Source organism: Sesamum indicum, linkage group LG9 (assembly GCF_026168435.1).
Source record: "Sesamum indicum cultivar Baizhima isolate 11 linkage group LG9, ASM2616843v1, whole genome shotgun sequence".
Taxonomy (NCBI): Eukaryota; Viridiplantae; Streptophyta; class Magnoliopsida; order Lamiales; family Pedaliaceae; genus Sesamum; species Sesamum indicum.
Genome location: NC_142665.1, coordinates 19,300,380 through 19,318,633, shown reverse-complemented (window position 1 = coordinate 19,318,633; position 18,254 = coordinate 19,300,380). Strand labels below are relative to the sequence as shown.

At 31.9% G+C, this 18,254-nt stretch overlaps 3 protein-coding genes across 3 annotated transcripts; 1 reads left to right on the top strand and 2 right to left on the bottom strand.

Annotated features, from left to right (window-relative positions):
- Positions 1-971: 971 nt before the first annotated feature.
- LOC105178074 (2S seed storage albumin protein) lies at positions 972-2,719 on the bottom strand. The gene is made up of 2 exons (XM_011101430.3): positions 2,396-2,719; positions 972-1,352 (listed from the first exon to the last, which is right to left on the bottom strand). The coding sequence occupies exons 1-2, from the start codon at positions 2,678-2,680 to the stop codon at positions 1,206-1,208; spliced, it is 432 nt and encodes a 143-aa protein (XP_011099732.1). The 5' UTR covers positions 2,681-2,719; the 3' UTR covers positions 972-1,205.
- A 2,327-nt stretch (positions 2,720-5,046) lies between these two features.
- On the bottom strand, positions 5,047-6,054 carry LOC105178380 (uncharacterized). The gene has a single exon (XM_011101845.1). The coding sequence runs from the start codon at positions 6,052-6,054 to the stop codon at positions 5,047-5,049; it is 1,008 nt and encodes a 335-aa protein (XP_011100147.1).
- Positions 6,055-13,556: 7,502 nt separating this feature from the next.
- LOC105178075 (Pectin lyase-like superfamily protein) lies at positions 13,557-17,974 on the top strand. Its single transcript, XM_011101431.3, has 5 exons — positions 13,557-14,270; positions 14,995-15,115; positions 15,762-15,936; positions 16,637-16,707; positions 16,846-17,974. The coding sequence occupies exons 1-5, from the start codon at positions 13,830-13,832 to the stop codon at positions 17,478-17,480; spliced, it is 1,443 nt and encodes a 480-aa protein (XP_011099733.1). The 5' UTR covers positions 13,557-13,829; the 3' UTR covers positions 17,481-17,974.
- The last annotated feature ends 280 nt before the right edge of the window (positions 17,975-18,254 follow it).

The following is an 18,254-nucleotide window of genomic DNA, read 5'->3' as shown; positions in this document are numbered from 1 at the left end:
AGACCCTTTATAGTTTGAAAAATTACATTTAGCACCCCTAAAATTTGCTTGGTCAAAATTTACCAAACTTGCTTATATTAACAAAAAAATTAAAAAAAATCTATATTTATCATTGATTGACTTAGTCCTAATTTTTTTACAGATCAAATAAATCTTTTTGTAATCATATTACCCTCATATGTCTTCACGTATTAACGCATGCGATAAAATATATTCTCACCATTATAAGAGCAATTTAGTCAGAAAAAAATTGTTTAAGTTGCTATAAAATAAGTCAATCGAATGTAAACATCAATTTTTCTTCAATTTTTTTTATTAATATCAGTAAATTTAATAAATTTTGACTAATGAAGAAACTTATTTATTAGATGGAAACAAATCTCAAATGAATTTTGACTAATGAAGAAACTTATTTATTAGATGAAATTTTGACTAATGAAGAAACTTATTTATTAGATGGAAACAAACCTCAAATAAATTTTGACTAATGAAGAAACTTATTTATTAGATGGAAACAAACCTCAAAATGCTAGATGTAATATTCCAAACCACAAACAATTATATATAATTACACCAAACCTCATAATAGGAGAATGTAATACTATCCCTCAACAATGTGACTATTTATACACTCAAGTTCAAAATAATTATTTTATACTGAATTAATTTATACCAATAGACTCAAATTCAAAATAATTATTTTATACTGAATTAATTTATACAAATACACTCAAATTCAAAATAATTATTTTATACTTGATCAATTTATACAAATATAGTATGAATTCATAAACATTATAATTGAATAAACTTCTCAAATCGATCGATATAGTGAATAATAGAAAACATTAATGCGAATATATCATACTAATAGTTAAGAGTATTTTTATTTAATTTAAAGAATTATCCAACGATAAGAGACGGGTAAAATGAAGGTTAACGAAAATTACATACTGAAAGAGTAAAATGTATTTAATCCTTAAAATTATAATTTAATTAAGTTACGTAAAACCTCAAAATTTCCAAAATTTTAAAGACTTAAGTGATTAGTATACTAAAGACATAAGCAATAGATGAGTGCTAGTTTTGTTACATCATCACTCTAACTAATTATCATTAATTAGAGACAAGATCAGATCATGATGAGGGTTGAGCCTGCAAAAACAGGCACCAACCTCCTTTTATTTTTATATATATATAATTGTCTAAAACATAGGACCAGCAACTTCTCCCATATTCTGACAGTAGCGAGGTGAGATGCGGCATAAGCTGGGCAGACTTTGTGCCGTCTGCAGCATCTCTTGCAGCTCTCTCCCTTGCAGCTCTCCCCCTTGTCGTTCTTGCTGCACTACCTGATCAATTATATATATATAATATTATTATTATATCCAAATTCCAATTATTCATTAATTAATCAATTAATATTGTTTGACAACGATAGATGAGAACCTGATATTCATCAAATTCACTGATATTAGTGAAGTTCACCGGTTAAATACAATTTAACCCCATATTAATGAAAAAATGTAAAGAAAATCCTATGAAAAACAAAATGCAATTTACACCGTGACAATAAAAATAATACAATTTATCCCTCCCAAAAAAAGGTAAATTACGTTAATTTTTAAATTACAAAGAGTGACACTAAAAATGATGTAGTTTATCCCCTTTCAAAAAAAATAAATTGTATCATTTTATAAATCATAAGCGGATAAATTTCATTTTATTTTCTCATAAAAACTTTTTTTTTTTTTGAACTTTTTCATTAACACAAAAATAAATTAGGATTAAAAGAAATTTTCGTCCCGTAACTTCAAGCCATTCTCATTTTAGTCCCCTAACTTCAGGTCATATCTTCACCACATCATCTTTTTCAGCCAATCACAATGCAAGCCCCAATTTAAAAAGTCATCTTTTTCAGTCAATCACAATGCAAGCCTCAATTTAAAAAGTCACATACCTGGCATGTGATTTTTTCCAGTGAATGACTCAACTTTCCGACCAAATTTGTATCAAAATTGAGATTTTTTCACTTTTACGAGACCAAAATGAAACCCTAGTAACTTAAAAGATTAAAATAAGAATAACCTGAGAACGAAAATTACCTTTAAGCCAATAAATTATACTTAACCCATCAATTAACTCTTCGTTCACTCTTAGTCACGTGATGTATTTAACCCTTCTAGTTCTATAATTAAGAGATTTTCATTAATAATCACATAAATTACAAACAAAGTTTCAAGTTCAGCTATTTCATGAGATTCCGTCGGTATTTTAAATAACGATCACATACTTAGCAAATGCATTTTCGGTCAAAATCCGATGAAAAGACTAAAAATGATAACTTTTCTCAGTTATAATAAAAGCAGTATGAGAATTTCCACAATCACTATACCTGCTGTACAGCTTGGCACCTACACTGCTCGTCTATCCGCTCAAGTTCCTCACAGCACCGGGGGAACTCCTCCCGCCAGCTCCGCCCCTGATTTCCGCCCTCCATCATCACTGGTCGGCTGCTATCTATCAGGTACTCCCGGCAAGAGCTCAGCCTCTGCCTCTCAATCTGCTGACGGCAACGCTGCGACTCCCTCCCGGGATTCACGATCTCCGCGGTGGTCGCTGCAGCCAAGAGGACTATGATCAGAGCGATCAGCACCATACACGCACTGAACCTCGCCATCTATATATGTATTGAGATGTGATGAGATGAAGGGAAGAGTGAGGGAGGGTACGGTATATATAGGAACGAAAGAGGGTTTTGCATGTCCAATACGTGGCTGATTGTGTGTACGATCGATTGTTTGAAGTTTGGGCAGGTGGATGGCCGGAGCTTTGCATGGCTGAGTAGGTTGGAGTAGTGCTTTCCACGTATGGTATGATGAGCCACGAAATTGCAAACGAATTCTTCATAGTTTGTCCATAATTCTAAAAACGAATTCTTCATAGTTTGTCCATAATTCTAAAAAATCATTCCAATCAAATTAGATTGAAACAAATCAATCACAAAATAAATATAGTATATTTAATATGACTGTCGCTTTTTTTTTTAATTATATATTAGTTACACTGCAAATTTATTGTACTTATCGTATAATTTAGGAGGAAAAAAAAATATTAGTCCATTAACTTTGTCCGCAATTCATTTTAGTACACTAACTTTTGTTGTTATCATATTTTAACTACTAATTTACAGAAATGAGTCAATTAGATTACAACGGAGAACAGAACTTGAATTTTAATTTGGTAAAAAATAGCATGTCACGGCACATGCTCTTTAATTTGAAAATTTTTAGTCTCATGTGGCATTATAGTGTTATGTGGCACTATAGTGTTACGTGGCACTTGAGGTGGACTTGTTTTTTTCCTCCCAAAGCCAATTAGCAACTAAAAAAAAGGGAAAAATATAATTTCTTCCCCATTTTGCTTCCGTCCTCATCTCCTTCCCGTCTCGAAAATATGTCTACCATCTCAAGACGAATTTTGTGCTATTGTGGAAAGAAAGCTATAGTGAGAACTTCATAGACTAATGAGAACCCAGGTAGAAGGTTCCATTCTTGTGAAAATTACTAGGTTATTCTCTCATTTTTCTTCTTGAAATTTTCATTTTTTTGTTGATTTTTCTGCAATTTTTTACTCATTTTTCTCCATTAATTTTTCTATGTTTTCTGTAATTTTTTTTCTCATTTTAATCTGTTAGTTTTTCTCATTTTTATGCAATTTTTTTTCATTTTCCTCAATTAAATTTTCTCATTTTTTTGTAATTTTCTCATTTCTTGTGTAGATCGAAGGATATCGATTTTTTTATTGAAAAAATCCATCAACGTGTGTTTGGGTAAAGGTTGTAATCCCTGAATTGCTAGCAAAATATTCTGGATACGAAGTAAAGATCGAAGAAATGAAGAAGATTGGGGAGGACTTTGCAAACTTGAAGAGAAATTGTAGAAAATAAAAATTAATTTCAGTAGTTGTCGTTCATATTTTCTGCTTTAGGTTCTATTTTGTGTAGATGTGTGTAATTTAAGTGTATTTTAATGGATGTATGTAATTTAAGTGTATTTCAGTAGGATTTGGTGTGTAATGTTTTTGGTGAATGTGAATGTATCTATGAAAGAAAAGTCTTTCATTAGTTGCAGCATTTCTCCAAACCTGTAATTGCATTTTCAATTGCATTTTTTCTGTTTTCTACATAACACATACATAATGAAACCTGTAATTGTTTAATTATATAAAAAAGAAAACTCCTTTCTCACTTACAAGTAGCGATTACTTACGCAAAGATACCAATTTTTTAAATTACCAAAAATGTCCTTATGCATTTTCAACCACCCCTACTCAGATTCTTTTTCACATCCATATATGATTTATACAATCTATCTATACTTAAATATGAAAATTTCACCATACCCATTTTTTTTGTGTTGATAATATTCCCAAATTAGTTTTTATTTTATTTATTTATTAAATGGGATGTGTTGGTTTATAATCTTATTCTTATTTATGATATATTTAAAGCGTAAACAATTATTTATTATATGCACACAGGGACAGTTTGTCATAACGGCTAGTTATTATAAAAGAAAACTCTTATGTCGTACCAATTTTTTAATACCCCAATTTATCCATTAATTCATTTCTTTCATTAAAAAAATAAATTGGTCAAAATAGTAATTTTAACTTTTTTAATAATCATATAATTATGTGTTCTCTCAACCCACTACTCGTTATAATTTAGTTTTTTCTCTCACATTCTCCGTATTTTTTTCTCATAAACTTTTATAGTTTTAATGATCCCCACAATTTATTTTTTCTTTTTCAATGTAGTCCATATTTTTTTATCTTGCACAATTTTAATAATTTCTCTTTATTTCACATAATAATTTTTTATACGTTCACGAGGACCACGTACCACAGCAGCTAATTAAAATAAATTATAATTTAAAAGTGGTGATAGATATGGACATTATTGTATAACACCAAAAATGAAAAAAATTAAAGACAACTCACCCTAAACTTATAATGACAACTAGAATTGAAAGACGTCGTCAATTACACGTAAAGTTGCTGAAATCGAACATCCTCATCAGATCTCAAGAGAGCATAATCACCCAAGTAAACCTCGACCTCATCATGTCCAGACCACATCTTGCCCACCACATCTTCGCCTTGACACGTTCTGCAGACGAAGTACACCACCGTCTGAACTATGAGCCCTAACAACGTCAATCCACACAACAACAACAAACCAACAATTCCACTCCCGATTCTGCCCCAAAACGACCCCCCCACGTCCACAACTACAAACCTCTCGAACCCCACCTGGATCAACACAAAACATGAGTTGAGGAACAGGAATACCCCACCTGAAATGACCACCTTGCCCCTCACAAGTTCCTTGCTCCTCATCATGGCTTCAATCCCACATTCTTGTTCCAACACCGAGACCACAGTTGCCAAATGCCATATGATGCTGACGTACACGAAACCCACCACGTAGACGACGAAAAGGACGCCCGAAAACACGGCTCGGGCCGGGCTAGGGCTTGTCGACGACACTAATGGTGATGGGAGTAGTACCAGGAAAGCAACGACGTTGTACGAAAGGACGATGATGAAACTCCATGCGAACGTCACCAGGAGTCGTTTCCAGACGTTGGGTACCACGGCGGTCATAACGTCCGTGAGCATGGTTTCTTTCCTTGTGTAGTCACATGCGACGGTGCAGACGACTGCAGACGTCGAGAGTAAGGAGAGGGCGAGGAAGAAGATGAGGTACGCGGTTTTGATGAGCCAAAACAGGACGATTTCGGACGGTAGGGCGCCTGAAATGGAGGAGAAGTCTTGAGCGTGGTGCAACGCCTCTTCATTGTGAATTATGTTTGCAAAGAGGAAGTTGGAAACTTGGAGATGGGCTAAGAAGAGGAGACAAAGAGGGAAGATAGTGAGAAATGTGATTTGGCTGAAAATTTTCCTCTTTGAGAATGTGATGGTGAAGGATTCCCTCAAAATGCCATAGAAGCCAAGGAGCTGAAGTTGGTGGGATTGTTCTCTGTCCATGGAATTTTGATCCTGAGGGTCTAGATGGGGAGGGGGGGAGGGTTGATTTGAAGTGGAGTTTGAGTGAAAAAGTTGGGAGGAGTCAGGAGTGGACCTTATGACGGAGGAAACGGCATATGAATGTTTTATCACGTTTTCTGATATTCACCAGTGATTCACACGTATTATTTTTTAAAACTAAAAAATATAATTAAATTTGACATAAATCACAATAATCTCTCTTGATATTTGGCATAAGTATGAATACACCTTCATTGTTTGAAAAAATTACCAATACCCCCTTGATTTTAATAGTTGTCTTGACAATTAGCCCAATCCATTAGATTTTCTTCTAATTTTTTTTTTTGCAAAACTGACCAAAATGTCCTTGTGAATTAAAAATTATAATTTTATTTAATTTTTAAAACTTCTAATTTTTTGTGGACTAAGTAGATAATTTTTTTATAATTTTTAAAAAATTTCCATCCATTCCGTTCAATTTTTTTTATAAATTTTTATTTTTTAAAAAAAAATAAAAAGAATACAATAAGGCAAAGTTGACAATTTCATACCTCCATATCCAATGATTATATAATTTTATCAAACATGAGGGGGGCATTTGTAATATTTCAAACAATAAAAGGGTATTCATAATTATGACAAACTTAAAGAGAGTTCGTTGTAAGTTAACCTTAAATTTGATTAGATCGAGCAAAAAAATGAAATTAAATACAAAAACAACCCCCTTACAATTGAAAATATCCAAATAGGATTGAAATCCTCTCACTCTCACTTTTAACATTCTGGCTTGCACCCAGTCCGACCGGACTTGGTGACCTAACATCAACACCATCGATCATACAACACCTGAAAGATTAAGATCATAGACGTGGATCCTCACAAGTATTGACATTTGGTCCTATATATAAATACTTGAAAGATCTTTTGTGATTGATGTACATCATTATTGAGAGAGCAATATTTAAGTTTTCTCCTCAATCGCTCAACTAGCTTAAACATCTTAAAATTAAAATTTAATTGGAAAAACTCTCATGAATAGCCTAATGTTTGCTCGTTTTTTCATATATCAAATACTTATCCCGAATCAACAATTCAGGGATTATTGCCATTGGAACCCAAATCAAAATGAAATCGTAATCTAAAAATTGATCATAGACAATATACATGTAGTGTGATAATAATATATATATATATATGTATATATAATTAAAGTAAGATATTTAAATGTTTATTATTTGTTGGGCGTGGAAAGAAAGTGTATGTGGATAGGCGTGCATTAATTCGTACTATAGTATATATATTTTTGTGAGCAAATCAAGAAACAAAAATGTAAAGCCAAGGAGTGGATTTTATTTGGGATTGGTGATATGGGTATGATTGAATGTATATAATTATTAACGTTCAGGGGATGATTTTATATAGAATAATTAAGTATTTTAAGTGGATTGTAAATTATTGCGAAAGAGTACAACTTATTATTATTTTTTTTTAAAAAAATACATCAATAATGTTAATCAATTGACGTACTATAATTACAGCATTTAGTACGTAATATATCAAATTTTCTAAAATCAAATTCAAAATAAATATATTAAAAATAGACTAAACACATGTATCCATATAATTCGAACTCACCATCTCTAAATAATTACTCTGAAAAATATAGCTTTATTTTCAGATATTCCCAAGTAATATAGCAGCTATAAATTTAATCAATATTAAGGAAGAGGGACTTTGGGATTGTTGAGTCTCAGATCCGAGGTAATTATATATAAATATATATATATATATATTAATTCTTCATCCCTAGTTGTCACACTATTATTGTTATATGTATTAATTAATCATCGATCGCAATTAATTTATTTATTCAGTTTATTATGTAGGAAGAAAATGATAAGATAATGCAAGTGGATATAGATTTTTTTTAATTCATACTCATATAATTTTCTCTCAAATTCAGTTGTAATTATATTATTACATCATTATCTCAATAAATTAATCGCCATATAGTCCAATTAATATATATTTGCCTTTTTTTTTTTTTTTGAAAATTTCCTGCTACAAAAATAATTTTTTTCCCGATAAAATTTAATCCATGATTATATCATTCAATACATTTAAACTCAAATAATAATTCGCCTAATTTACTAACATTGATATTTCATTTCAGTTATTAAATCTAAAGTAGCAAAAATTCAATTCAAATAAATCTTTTTACGTACACAGGTATCCCAGTTTCCAGAATTTTAATATTTTGAAATTCTATAACTTATAATTATTGAAAAATTAATGGTCTCAAACTAAAATTTCATAATATTTTTTTAACTCAACTATAAATTCTCAGATTAATAATTTATTAAATAGTTTATAAAAATTAATATGATTGGCTTGTGCTTAAAGTTTTCAGTGGTATGCGTAGCTATAGGTCTAAGTGATTGCTTGGATTGTAATAGACTTATACAATAAGTCAAAATAAAATAACATTTCTTCCCATGAGCAGGAGATGATGACAAGTCATTTGTCAGTTTTCAGCTTGTTTTTTTTTTTTTTTAAATAGGAAAAAAATATATTTTATCTATATCTATATCTATATATTGACATATCGATACACAATATATATTAGAAAACAATAAATATTAAATTAGAATAAATTACAACGGGCGCTTCTAAAATTTAAAATAACTATAAATATCGTCTTGATTTTGATATTCCTCCAACAACTAGCCGATTCCGTTAGGTGAATTGGTCAAAATACGCTTGATTTATAAATAAATTTTCTAAACAAAAACTTACGAACTAGAAGGAAAAATGGACATTTTATATCTCCATCGAACGATTACATAATTTTATCAAATATAAAAAAATATTAAAAAAATTTTATATAATAAAAAAAAATATATATAATTATGTTAAATATCGACAGCTCGTTTTAATTTTCACTATAAATCATTACAAAAACAAAAACCAAACAAAAAAGAAAAAACAGTTTCACATAGGTGGCCCATCTATGTATAACTATTTATCATTTTTTGATATATGGTTACCGGGCTGGGCCGGCTTACTGGTAGGTGGAGACTGGGTTGGGCTCAATACTGTATCCGGGCTGGAGGCCCAAATTGGAAAAGCCTGGGCTGGGCTGTCTGGATCATTATCCTGGGCCTAATGTCTTTAGGCCGAGGTAGATTTGTTAATGGGCGGGTTAATATTTGGATTCGGATCCACTATAATATCTAATACTCAATAATTTTATATCAGGTCTAGACCTGGACTTATATTCACGGGAATAAGTATTTCGAGTATGGGCATTAAATGGGTAAAATTTAATAACCTAAAAATTAATTTAATTTTTATATTTTTGATAATCAATTGCTTCCATTTAATTGTTATTTAAAATTATCAAATTCTATACATAGTCTATTATTATTTTCAGATGGATATTTGAAAAACTATTGCCATCGTTTTTCATCTTTATTTGTGCACTAATAAATTCAAATTGAATTTTGGATAAAATTAAGAGTAAATTATAATAATTATTCGTGAGATTTGATATAATTGTGAATACCATTCACTGTTTAAAAAATTACAAATACCCCCTGATGTTTGTGAAATTATGTAATCATTGGATGGATGTATGAAATTGTCAACTTTGCCCTTACTATAGGCTTTTATTTTTTTTAGAAAATTAAAACTTATAAAAAAATTGAATAGGTGATGGAAAAATTTTAAAAATTATTAAAAAAAAAAGTATCCACTTAGTTTGTAAAAAAAATAAAAAAGTTTTTTAATAGATAATTTAAATTATAATTTTTAATCCACAAGAGCATTTTGGTCAGTTCATCATAAAAAATAGATGAAAACCTAACAGATTGGGCTAATTGTTAGACGACCTTTAAATCAGGAGGATATTGGTAATTTTTAAAACGACGAGAGAATATTCATAATTATACCAAATTTTAGAAAAAATAATTATATTTTATCCTAAAATTAATTTAAACATGGCGTGATAAAAAAATATAAAAAATACGAAAGAAATTTAAATTAGTTACGCTCGATTACTATATGGAATAACAAAAATGTCATTAAATTAAAACTGAACTCAATTTCAAACGAATAAAATAAATTATTTCAAAGTTAGAAAATGGTTTTCATTCTTAACTTTTTTTCGTACCATTTCTTCAAGTTTCATTGGTATCTCAATTTTATGCCGATTGTGTAATTTATTAATGACGATCCATTATTTAAACAAAGTCAAGATTATTATTTATATTTCAACGATATTTAATTTGCACGTATTAAAAGTTTGAAAAGCTTTTAATTTACTTTATCGATTGTAAGTTTTATAAATTATTTTTTTATTAAATAAATATAGATATCATTATAAAGAAAAAAACATTTGTAATTACTTCATACATTTTAACACAGATAAGACCTAATGTAAATTGGACCTAATTATTTTGGATGTAATTTGAATAAGATTCAAATAAAGGGTATAAATAACAATTACGAATATAAAAGTATGAAATATATTTCTGACACTTATTTTGCACAAAAATATAAAAGTATGAAATTAAAACTAATTATTTTTAAAAGTACGAAACGAGAGGTGCAAATGACCTATAATTTGGAACTAATATTACAATAAACTCATCAAAATTTATGATGTAATAGACAAAGACATATTTAAATTATAAGCCCAAGAACTTAAGAATCTCAATGTTTTTTAAGTAATTGTTATTATTATATTTATGCGACAGTTAATTAGTAATAATTAATAAATGGTGGTGGAGGGAGTGTGGAATTATATAGAACAGAACACAGAATAATACCACATGGAGACATACATGGTCGGCTGTGAACATTAACAGGGAAGAATAATACGAGGATCTTGTTCATCATCACTTCACACCCTTCTTCTAGTAGTTTTTTAGGTGTTTTGGTTTGATTTTATTTGAAAAAATATTATATTTTATAATATATTTTTGTGGAATTGTTTCCGTTGTTACGAAAAATGCTAATATGAGCAAAATAGAAGAAATTCAGAATTTAGCTGTTGAAAAATTATGTTAAAAATCATGAGATGGATCATAATATATTTTAAAAAATTTTAAGACTGCACTGAATAATAATTTACACTGGTGTGTGTCGCACGCTCTTATGAGTGTGCATGATTTAAATTTTTTTGTTTTTCAAAAAATAGTTTATATTTTTAAAAATGTAATTTAATTGAAAAAATTATAAAAAATTGAAGTTAGTGGAAGTTGAGAAGAGTGGGCAATTTAGAGGTTTAAAACTGTGGTTTGGGGATGCAGAAGAGCGGAACGGTGGGAAGTAAATAAATTAATTAATTAAATTAAAATTAAAATATTAGTAATTTATGGTATATTCTATGTGTGTGAAAATTCTATAATGCAATTTAAAAATAGAATATTTATTATTTAATAAAGTATATGTAAAATAATAGGTTAAAATTGAAATTCTAAGAAAATTGTGAAAAAAAGATGCATGAAAATTAAAAAGAAAAAGAAAAATAACTATTAATAGATAGTGGGAGACTGGAAAGTTAAAAATAAAAATTAAATTTAAAAAAAACAGATCGAAAGGTGCTCTCTATTAATATATACTATCTGTATGTGGCACATTCAATATATGTGTCAAAAAATAAAATAATTAAATATTATTTACTAATTTTTTTATTGTAGTAAAATAATAATATGAAAATATTTATGATAAAAAAATTAAATAATATGAAAGTGAATATTTAGAGTAGGAGATATTAAATAAAAATAAATAACTATTCAAAAAAAATAAGTTTTACTACATATAGATTTTGGATGGAAAAAAATGAAAAAAAAAAAAGTAAAATAACATACCAAAAATAAGGTAGACCTCTCCGTTAATATATAGTAGGGTCAAATACACTTTGTACCCCTGAACTATAAAATATAACAAAAGGATCCCTCATGATATATATTAATTTTTTTATGACAAAAATGCCCTTACTGTTTACACCCTTGAAATATCTCTTTTTTTTACGACCATTCTCCTAAATATAATTTGAATTATTATTAAAAAAATTATTTAAAATAGACGCTACTCAAAATCACATTAATTTCATTGTTTATTAATATTAAATTATTCAAATAAATTTAAAATTTAAAATTTTTATATTCAAATTTATGGTTCCAAACAGCGTAATTCCATTTTATAAGACAGAATGATCTCCACATAAATTCCAATCATGAAAGGGTAAAAAAGAAAACCTACTTCTCCATTACAAATATTCAAAATTGCAACCTACCTGTAACACCGTCAATCATCAGGCCAGGCATTGGTCAACTCTAATTTTATTTAAAACGAATATGATTGACCAAATATCACCCCTTGGATCATGTGAACTCACTCCCACCGAATTTCTTTTTCCCACCAACCAACAAAGATGATATGCTTTTCTTCAATTCTCCTTTTTCTTTCTTTCTTTTTTTTTTCCTCGCAAAAAAAATTGAATGATTTCGACTCTAATTATTAACAACATAATTTGAAGAAATTTATAGCAATTAAATTTATTTCGATTCAAAATAATCTCAAACAAGTTTTGTAAGATAGAGCAACATAGGAACAAGAGGATCTCGATTCTGTCTCTTGAATGTCAAGTTAGTTAGATCGTTTGAGATGTGAAGCTAGTGAGGATAGCACAGTGTATTAAAGGTTGAATTTTGAATTATGGAGGACGTGTATTTATAGGTATTATCGAGTGTTGTACGATTATACGTAGACTGTTTATTCACATTTAATTGTAAATCTGTGGTGGGTTCGTTTGTACTTGTGTCCGGATGGGATGAGATGGGAGATAGAGTGGTAGGACTTGAAAAGCTATAGACACAGGTCCAAGGCCAATTGAGATATTAAGTAATATGACTAAAATACTTTGTCATTTTGAGATACCCAAATATGGTCCCCACATCAATATCTTTAAGGTTGGAAGATTTGAAATAATGGATTTTAAATCCCCAATAACAAAATTTTTAAATTTATTTGGATAATTTAAAATTTAAAAGATTTCAAATCATTTCATATTAATTTTGAACTATATTTTGCTGAATATTGATATATTTTAATTTTTTAAAAAATTGAGTCATTTAAATTTTTTTGCTTAAATTAAAATTTATTCATTTAAATGCACGTAACTGTCATGAATCACTTATAAAAGTATTAACAAATTTTTGAAGCATACAACACACACGTCAACAAAGAAAATCAAATTCAAAACTATTTAATTAAAAAATTTATCTATCAAGAGTTCAAGACGTAGCGGTGCTTCTTAAACTTTCCTAGTAAATAACCCCCCCCCCCACCCTACCCCACCCCACCCCACCCCAAAATGATGCCCGTTTCCACATTAAACCCATCAACCCTACCCTCAAGGGTGGGGGGGGGGGGGGGGTTGGGGGGTGGAAGGGGGCCCTTTCACCTTCCAGTTTCTTATTAAAGCTCGCATTATCTACGGTATTAACCCAAAAATCTCACCCCGTATTATTTCCATACATATACATATACAGACAATCCTCATGCATCCGTAACCACCGTTTCTTCTAAGCCCGCCCCATTTCTTCTTCCATTCCCTCCTCAAACTTCACTCACATACATCTAGACATACACATAAAACACACATGTATATGCATACATCGATCGTTTTTAAACAGTAAAAGCAAATCAAGATTACATAATTCTCATGCATGTATCTGTAGATATATTCTATATACAGTGGGAAATTGATGATGGAGGGCGATAACCCATTAGCCAACGCCATAAGAGCAAGCTTCACGAGACCTTCATGGGCGTTCCTTTTGCTTATATTCACGGGGATAGCAATTTTTAGCATCCACATCACCAGAAACACCATCTTTCAACTCGGGCCCATCTCGACCCAGGCCGGGCTGGAGAGGCCCGGAGGGCCTCCGAGCTGCTCCGGTCTATTTGAGGCGCCGCCGCCGCGGAAGGTGGTGAAATCCATCTCAGAGTTTGGCGGAGTGGGCGATGGGAGGACTTCCAATACGGCAGCGTTCCGGAGGGCGATGGAGTACATGGAGAAATTCAGGGGGACAGGTGGGGCCCAGCTGAATGTTCCAAAGGGGAGGTGGCTCACGGGAAGCTTCAATCTCACCAGCGATTTCACGCTGTTTCTGGAAGATGGTGCTGTGATCTTGGGATCTCAGGTGACTCAATGCTTATATGTGAATTATTTAATCTCAATTACATAAAATAATTCTGTTTTTCTAATTCTTGTTCCCCTCAAACATTAATGCCATACAGGATTCTGTTTCTATTTTATTGGTTATGTTGCAGGATTACTAGGTCTTGATTTTCTGTCTGCACATGGCACGTAGATTTGCCATGTTTTCAGGCAGAGATTTGATGTTTTGTTTTTGTATTTGGGGGTGGGGTGGGGATGTTGGGAAAAGGAGAAAGAAAGTCTTTAGACCTTGGCAACTAGCACAAGGCAAGCAACTGACTAAAGAATTCCAGAAACGCTAAAGATCAACAATTTTTAATGATATATGCAGAAGGGTGAAGTGGGCTTGTTGATTTCTTGTCTTACTGGCAATTATCAAAATTCTGAAAGCACAGCTCACAAATGGGATTTCTACAGATCTTGAATTAGTAGATTTGGGGATTAGATGGGGAGAAAAAATTGGTTTACCAAACTCTATCAAACGAATTGACATGAAGCAGAAACACAACAGGAGAGGCTGTAGAAGAATTCTTCTCTTCTACAGTGGAGAGAGAAGTAAAGCAGGATTTAAATAATGATTCTTGACTTCATTGTTAGATTAAACTGATCCTTTCGTGGTTTCTTGTTTACGTGATCACAGAGTTATTAATGGTTTGCCGAAATCAGAATTTGCTTATCTTTTCTAATTATATTAATCTTGATAGTAGGACCCTGAGGAATGGCCCATCATCGAGCCGTTGCCTTCATATGGAAGAGGGAGAGAGAGGCTGGGAGGGAGACATATTAGCCTCATTCACGGAAATTCTTTAACCAATGTTGTGATTACAGGTAAACATCCTTGAATGTTAGGTAATGGCTATCATTAAACAACTTGTATATGTTGGCCATGGCTCAACACTAGTATGTCAACACCATCTTGAACTCGCTTGTTAAATATTAAATAGCTTTAGGGAGACGATAAATTATGTGTATTGACACCATCGATAACAAGCTGACGCCTTATATAAAATTGAATATGGATTTTAAATTTGTGTCTTTGTTCCTATCTCCTAGCTTGAGCATGTAAGCAATTTAGATCTTTGGAGCAAACTAGTCGAACTTTGTTTTTCATTCAATCTTTTCTGGACTTTGAAGGATGGGTTGAAAACTAGTCTTTGTTTTCTGGACTCTGAAGGATGGATTGAAACACTGAGCTTTTAACTTTCTGACTGTCTAAATTTGATATCATTCTAGAAACTTTTGGCTGGCAACATATTCAGTTTCATTATTAGGTGGAAGCAGCATGCACCGCGTTTAGTAACTCAAGAAACAGTAGATAGCTAGTCGTCAAGAAACACTCTGAAACCAATAATATTTTTCATTCTTACTTGAGAAAAGAATGTGGATTCAAATACTGTGTTTTGGGCTTAAAAGCTGAATTTTGAAAATTGTAATATGCCATCTGAATTAGTCGACTGCGTTTACTGATTTGCAGGTCATAATGGCACAATTGATGGTCAGGGGAAGATGTGGTGGGATCTTTGGTGGAATAAGACACTAGAGTGCACCAGGGGCCACCTTGTTGAATTGATAAATTCACATAATATTCTGATTTCCAACCTCACTTTCCGTAATTCCCCATTCTGGACCGTTCATCCTGTTTATAGCAGGTCTGCCTTTATATGCATCCATGATTATTTGCTGCTTCCTTTTGTGTTTAACTAAATTTCTCCTCTTTGGTTGGAAGTTATTAGGCACCAACTAAAATAAATGTAAGGCATAGTTAGCTAATGGCCTTTAAAGCATGTAGATAGTATTATATTCTCATACCGAAAAGTATATCTGAACCTTATTCCTTTGTCACTGATAATCATTATTCGGTCATATCAGCATATTTTACGGGAAAAGATCAGAACTATAATAGCGCCAAAATAAATAATAGGAACTTTGTTGTCCTTAGTGTTGGACCATTAGCCAAAGAAAGGTAGGGGGAAAGATAGAAAAGAATCAACTCTCATCAAAGCAATCTTGTGACATCAAGTTCTAGCAGATTCGCACTCCCACTTACAGATTAAATTAGAGAAACGGTTGTTTTAGTATTTCATTAAAATCAATGTTAAACATAGGAATGGATCCTATCCTTGTGAATAACAATATTTTAAAAGAAAAGGCCTGCTATATTCAATGATTTGGGTAGGAAATACGGAGTTTTTAACTTTTGATAGTTCTTTTTGCAAATGGAATATACACAATTGAAAAAGGAGAGAAGATAGATTAATAGAAAGCAACAAAAAAGACTACCCATAAGATGAAAGGAAAAGGTTTTTTCATTTGAACATTTTTGCTGATGAGTTTTGTGCCTTTTTCCAGCAATGTTGTGATCAAAGACATGACCATCTTGGCACCTCTACAAGCCCCAAACACTGATGGTATCGATCCAGGTACCACAAACCTCTAAAGCTGAGTTTGCCAACAATTCTGGCCATGAATAATCATTTTAGGTTGCATATAATCAACATACAAAGAAATGTCTAAGGTATAAAAGCACTACCTTACTGTGAAAATTCTTTCTTCTGCAGATTCGAGCACAGATGTCTGTATTGAAGATTGTTACATTGAGAGTGGTGATGATCTAGTAGCCGTGAAAAGTGGCTGGGACCATTACGGTATACGCATGGCTCGGCCGAGCGTAAACATAACTATAAGACGAGTGTCAGGGACAACTCCAACGTGTTCAGGCATTGGAATTGGCAGCGAGATGTCTGGTGGAATTAGAAACGTTTTGGTGGAGAACTTGTATGTTAGAGATTCAGCAGCCGGGGTACGGATCAAAACCGACAAGGGGAGAGGAGGATACATCACGAATATTACTATACGAAATATCATGATGGAGAGAGTCAAAGTTCCCATTAGGTTTAGCAGAGGAGCTGATGACCATCCCGATGAGAAATGGGACTCCAAAGCATTGCCGAAAGTGAAAGGGATATCTATAAGTAATGTAATCAGTGTAGATTCACGAAAAGCCCCATTGCTACAGGGGATAGATGGGGCGCCATTTGAGGATATTTGCATGAAAAATGTTAGTATAAGCGGCTTATCACCTTCTGTGAAATGGAACTGTGAATTCGTCTCTGGTTTTAGTGATGGGGTTTCCCCTGTGCCATGTTTTGAACTGCAAAAAAATGGCTCATCATCTTGGTGCGCATATTCCTGAACTACAGGGGGAGTGCATTTTCATCCTTACAGTATGGTTGTAAAACACATGGAAAGAGAGCATACGATTTTTGTGTTGCCAGACATAAGAACTACGAGCCAGTGTACAAGTGAATAGAGAGCTACGAGCCAGTGTACAGTGTAAGCGGCTCTGTAGTTTTTCAGGAAGGGCTGTGCTATTAGATTCATGTTTACAGTTAGCTTTGGGTGAGAGGTGACATACTGTTAACAACTGATATTCAATGCAAAATTCTAGCAGTTGCACCAGCATAGGTACAAAGAAAGGCAATCTTCTGCCAATACTTGTCCTTTTTATTTCATACATACAGTTGCAGAGTTTCTTGCATTTTCATCATTTTCCCTCTCTTTTTCGGAAAAGAGTTGATTGTTTAGAATGTAGCCGAAACTCTTATCCGTTCATCGGACAACAGAAGTCCAGGATTCTGAAACTCTAATTTTTCAGAAACATATACAAATGACTACTTTTATTGCTTCCATAGTATATAAATACATTGTCTTATTTATGTTAGTCTACAATCTGTGCCATGTGATGCAGTTGGCAGAATAAAAGAGCACATCAGCATGTGATGATTGTTAATCCAACACATTCTGCATTATTTGTGCCCATCCAGCCTAATAATTTCAAATTATTGTGAAATAATTTTCAGATTCCCATATGTTGATTTCCTCACCTATGACATATGAACTCTTAACAATTACATATATTTTAGAAGTAGAAAGAAACAAGAAAAACAATAGGACTAAGATACATAGT

Bases quoted from the DNA above. Each gene is read 5' to 3' on its own strand.
- LOC105178074 (XM_011101430.3), bottom strand. From the start codon at position 2,680: ATGGCGAGGTTCAGTGCGTGTATGGTGCTGATCGCTCTGATCATAGTC. The intron at 1,353-2,395 runs GTATAGTGATTG...ATAATTGATCAG, and splicing joins GGTGCCAAGCTGTACAGCAG to GTAGTGCAGCAAGAACGACA.
- LOC105178380 (XM_011101845.1), bottom strand. From the start codon at position 6,054: ATGGACAGAGAACAATCCCACCAACTTCAGCTCCTTGGCTTCTATGGC.
- LOC105178075 (XM_011101431.3), top strand. From the start codon at position 13,830: ATGATGGAGGGCGATAACCCATTAGCCAACGCCATAAGAGCAAGCTTC. The intron at 14,271-14,994 runs GTGACTCAATGC...TCTTGATAGTAG, and splicing joins CTGTGATCTTGGGATCTCAG to GACCCTGAGGAATGGCCCAT. The intron at 16,708-16,845 runs GTACCACAAACC...TTTCTTCTGCAG, and splicing joins CACTGATGGTATCGATCCAG to ATTCGAGCACAGATGTCTGT.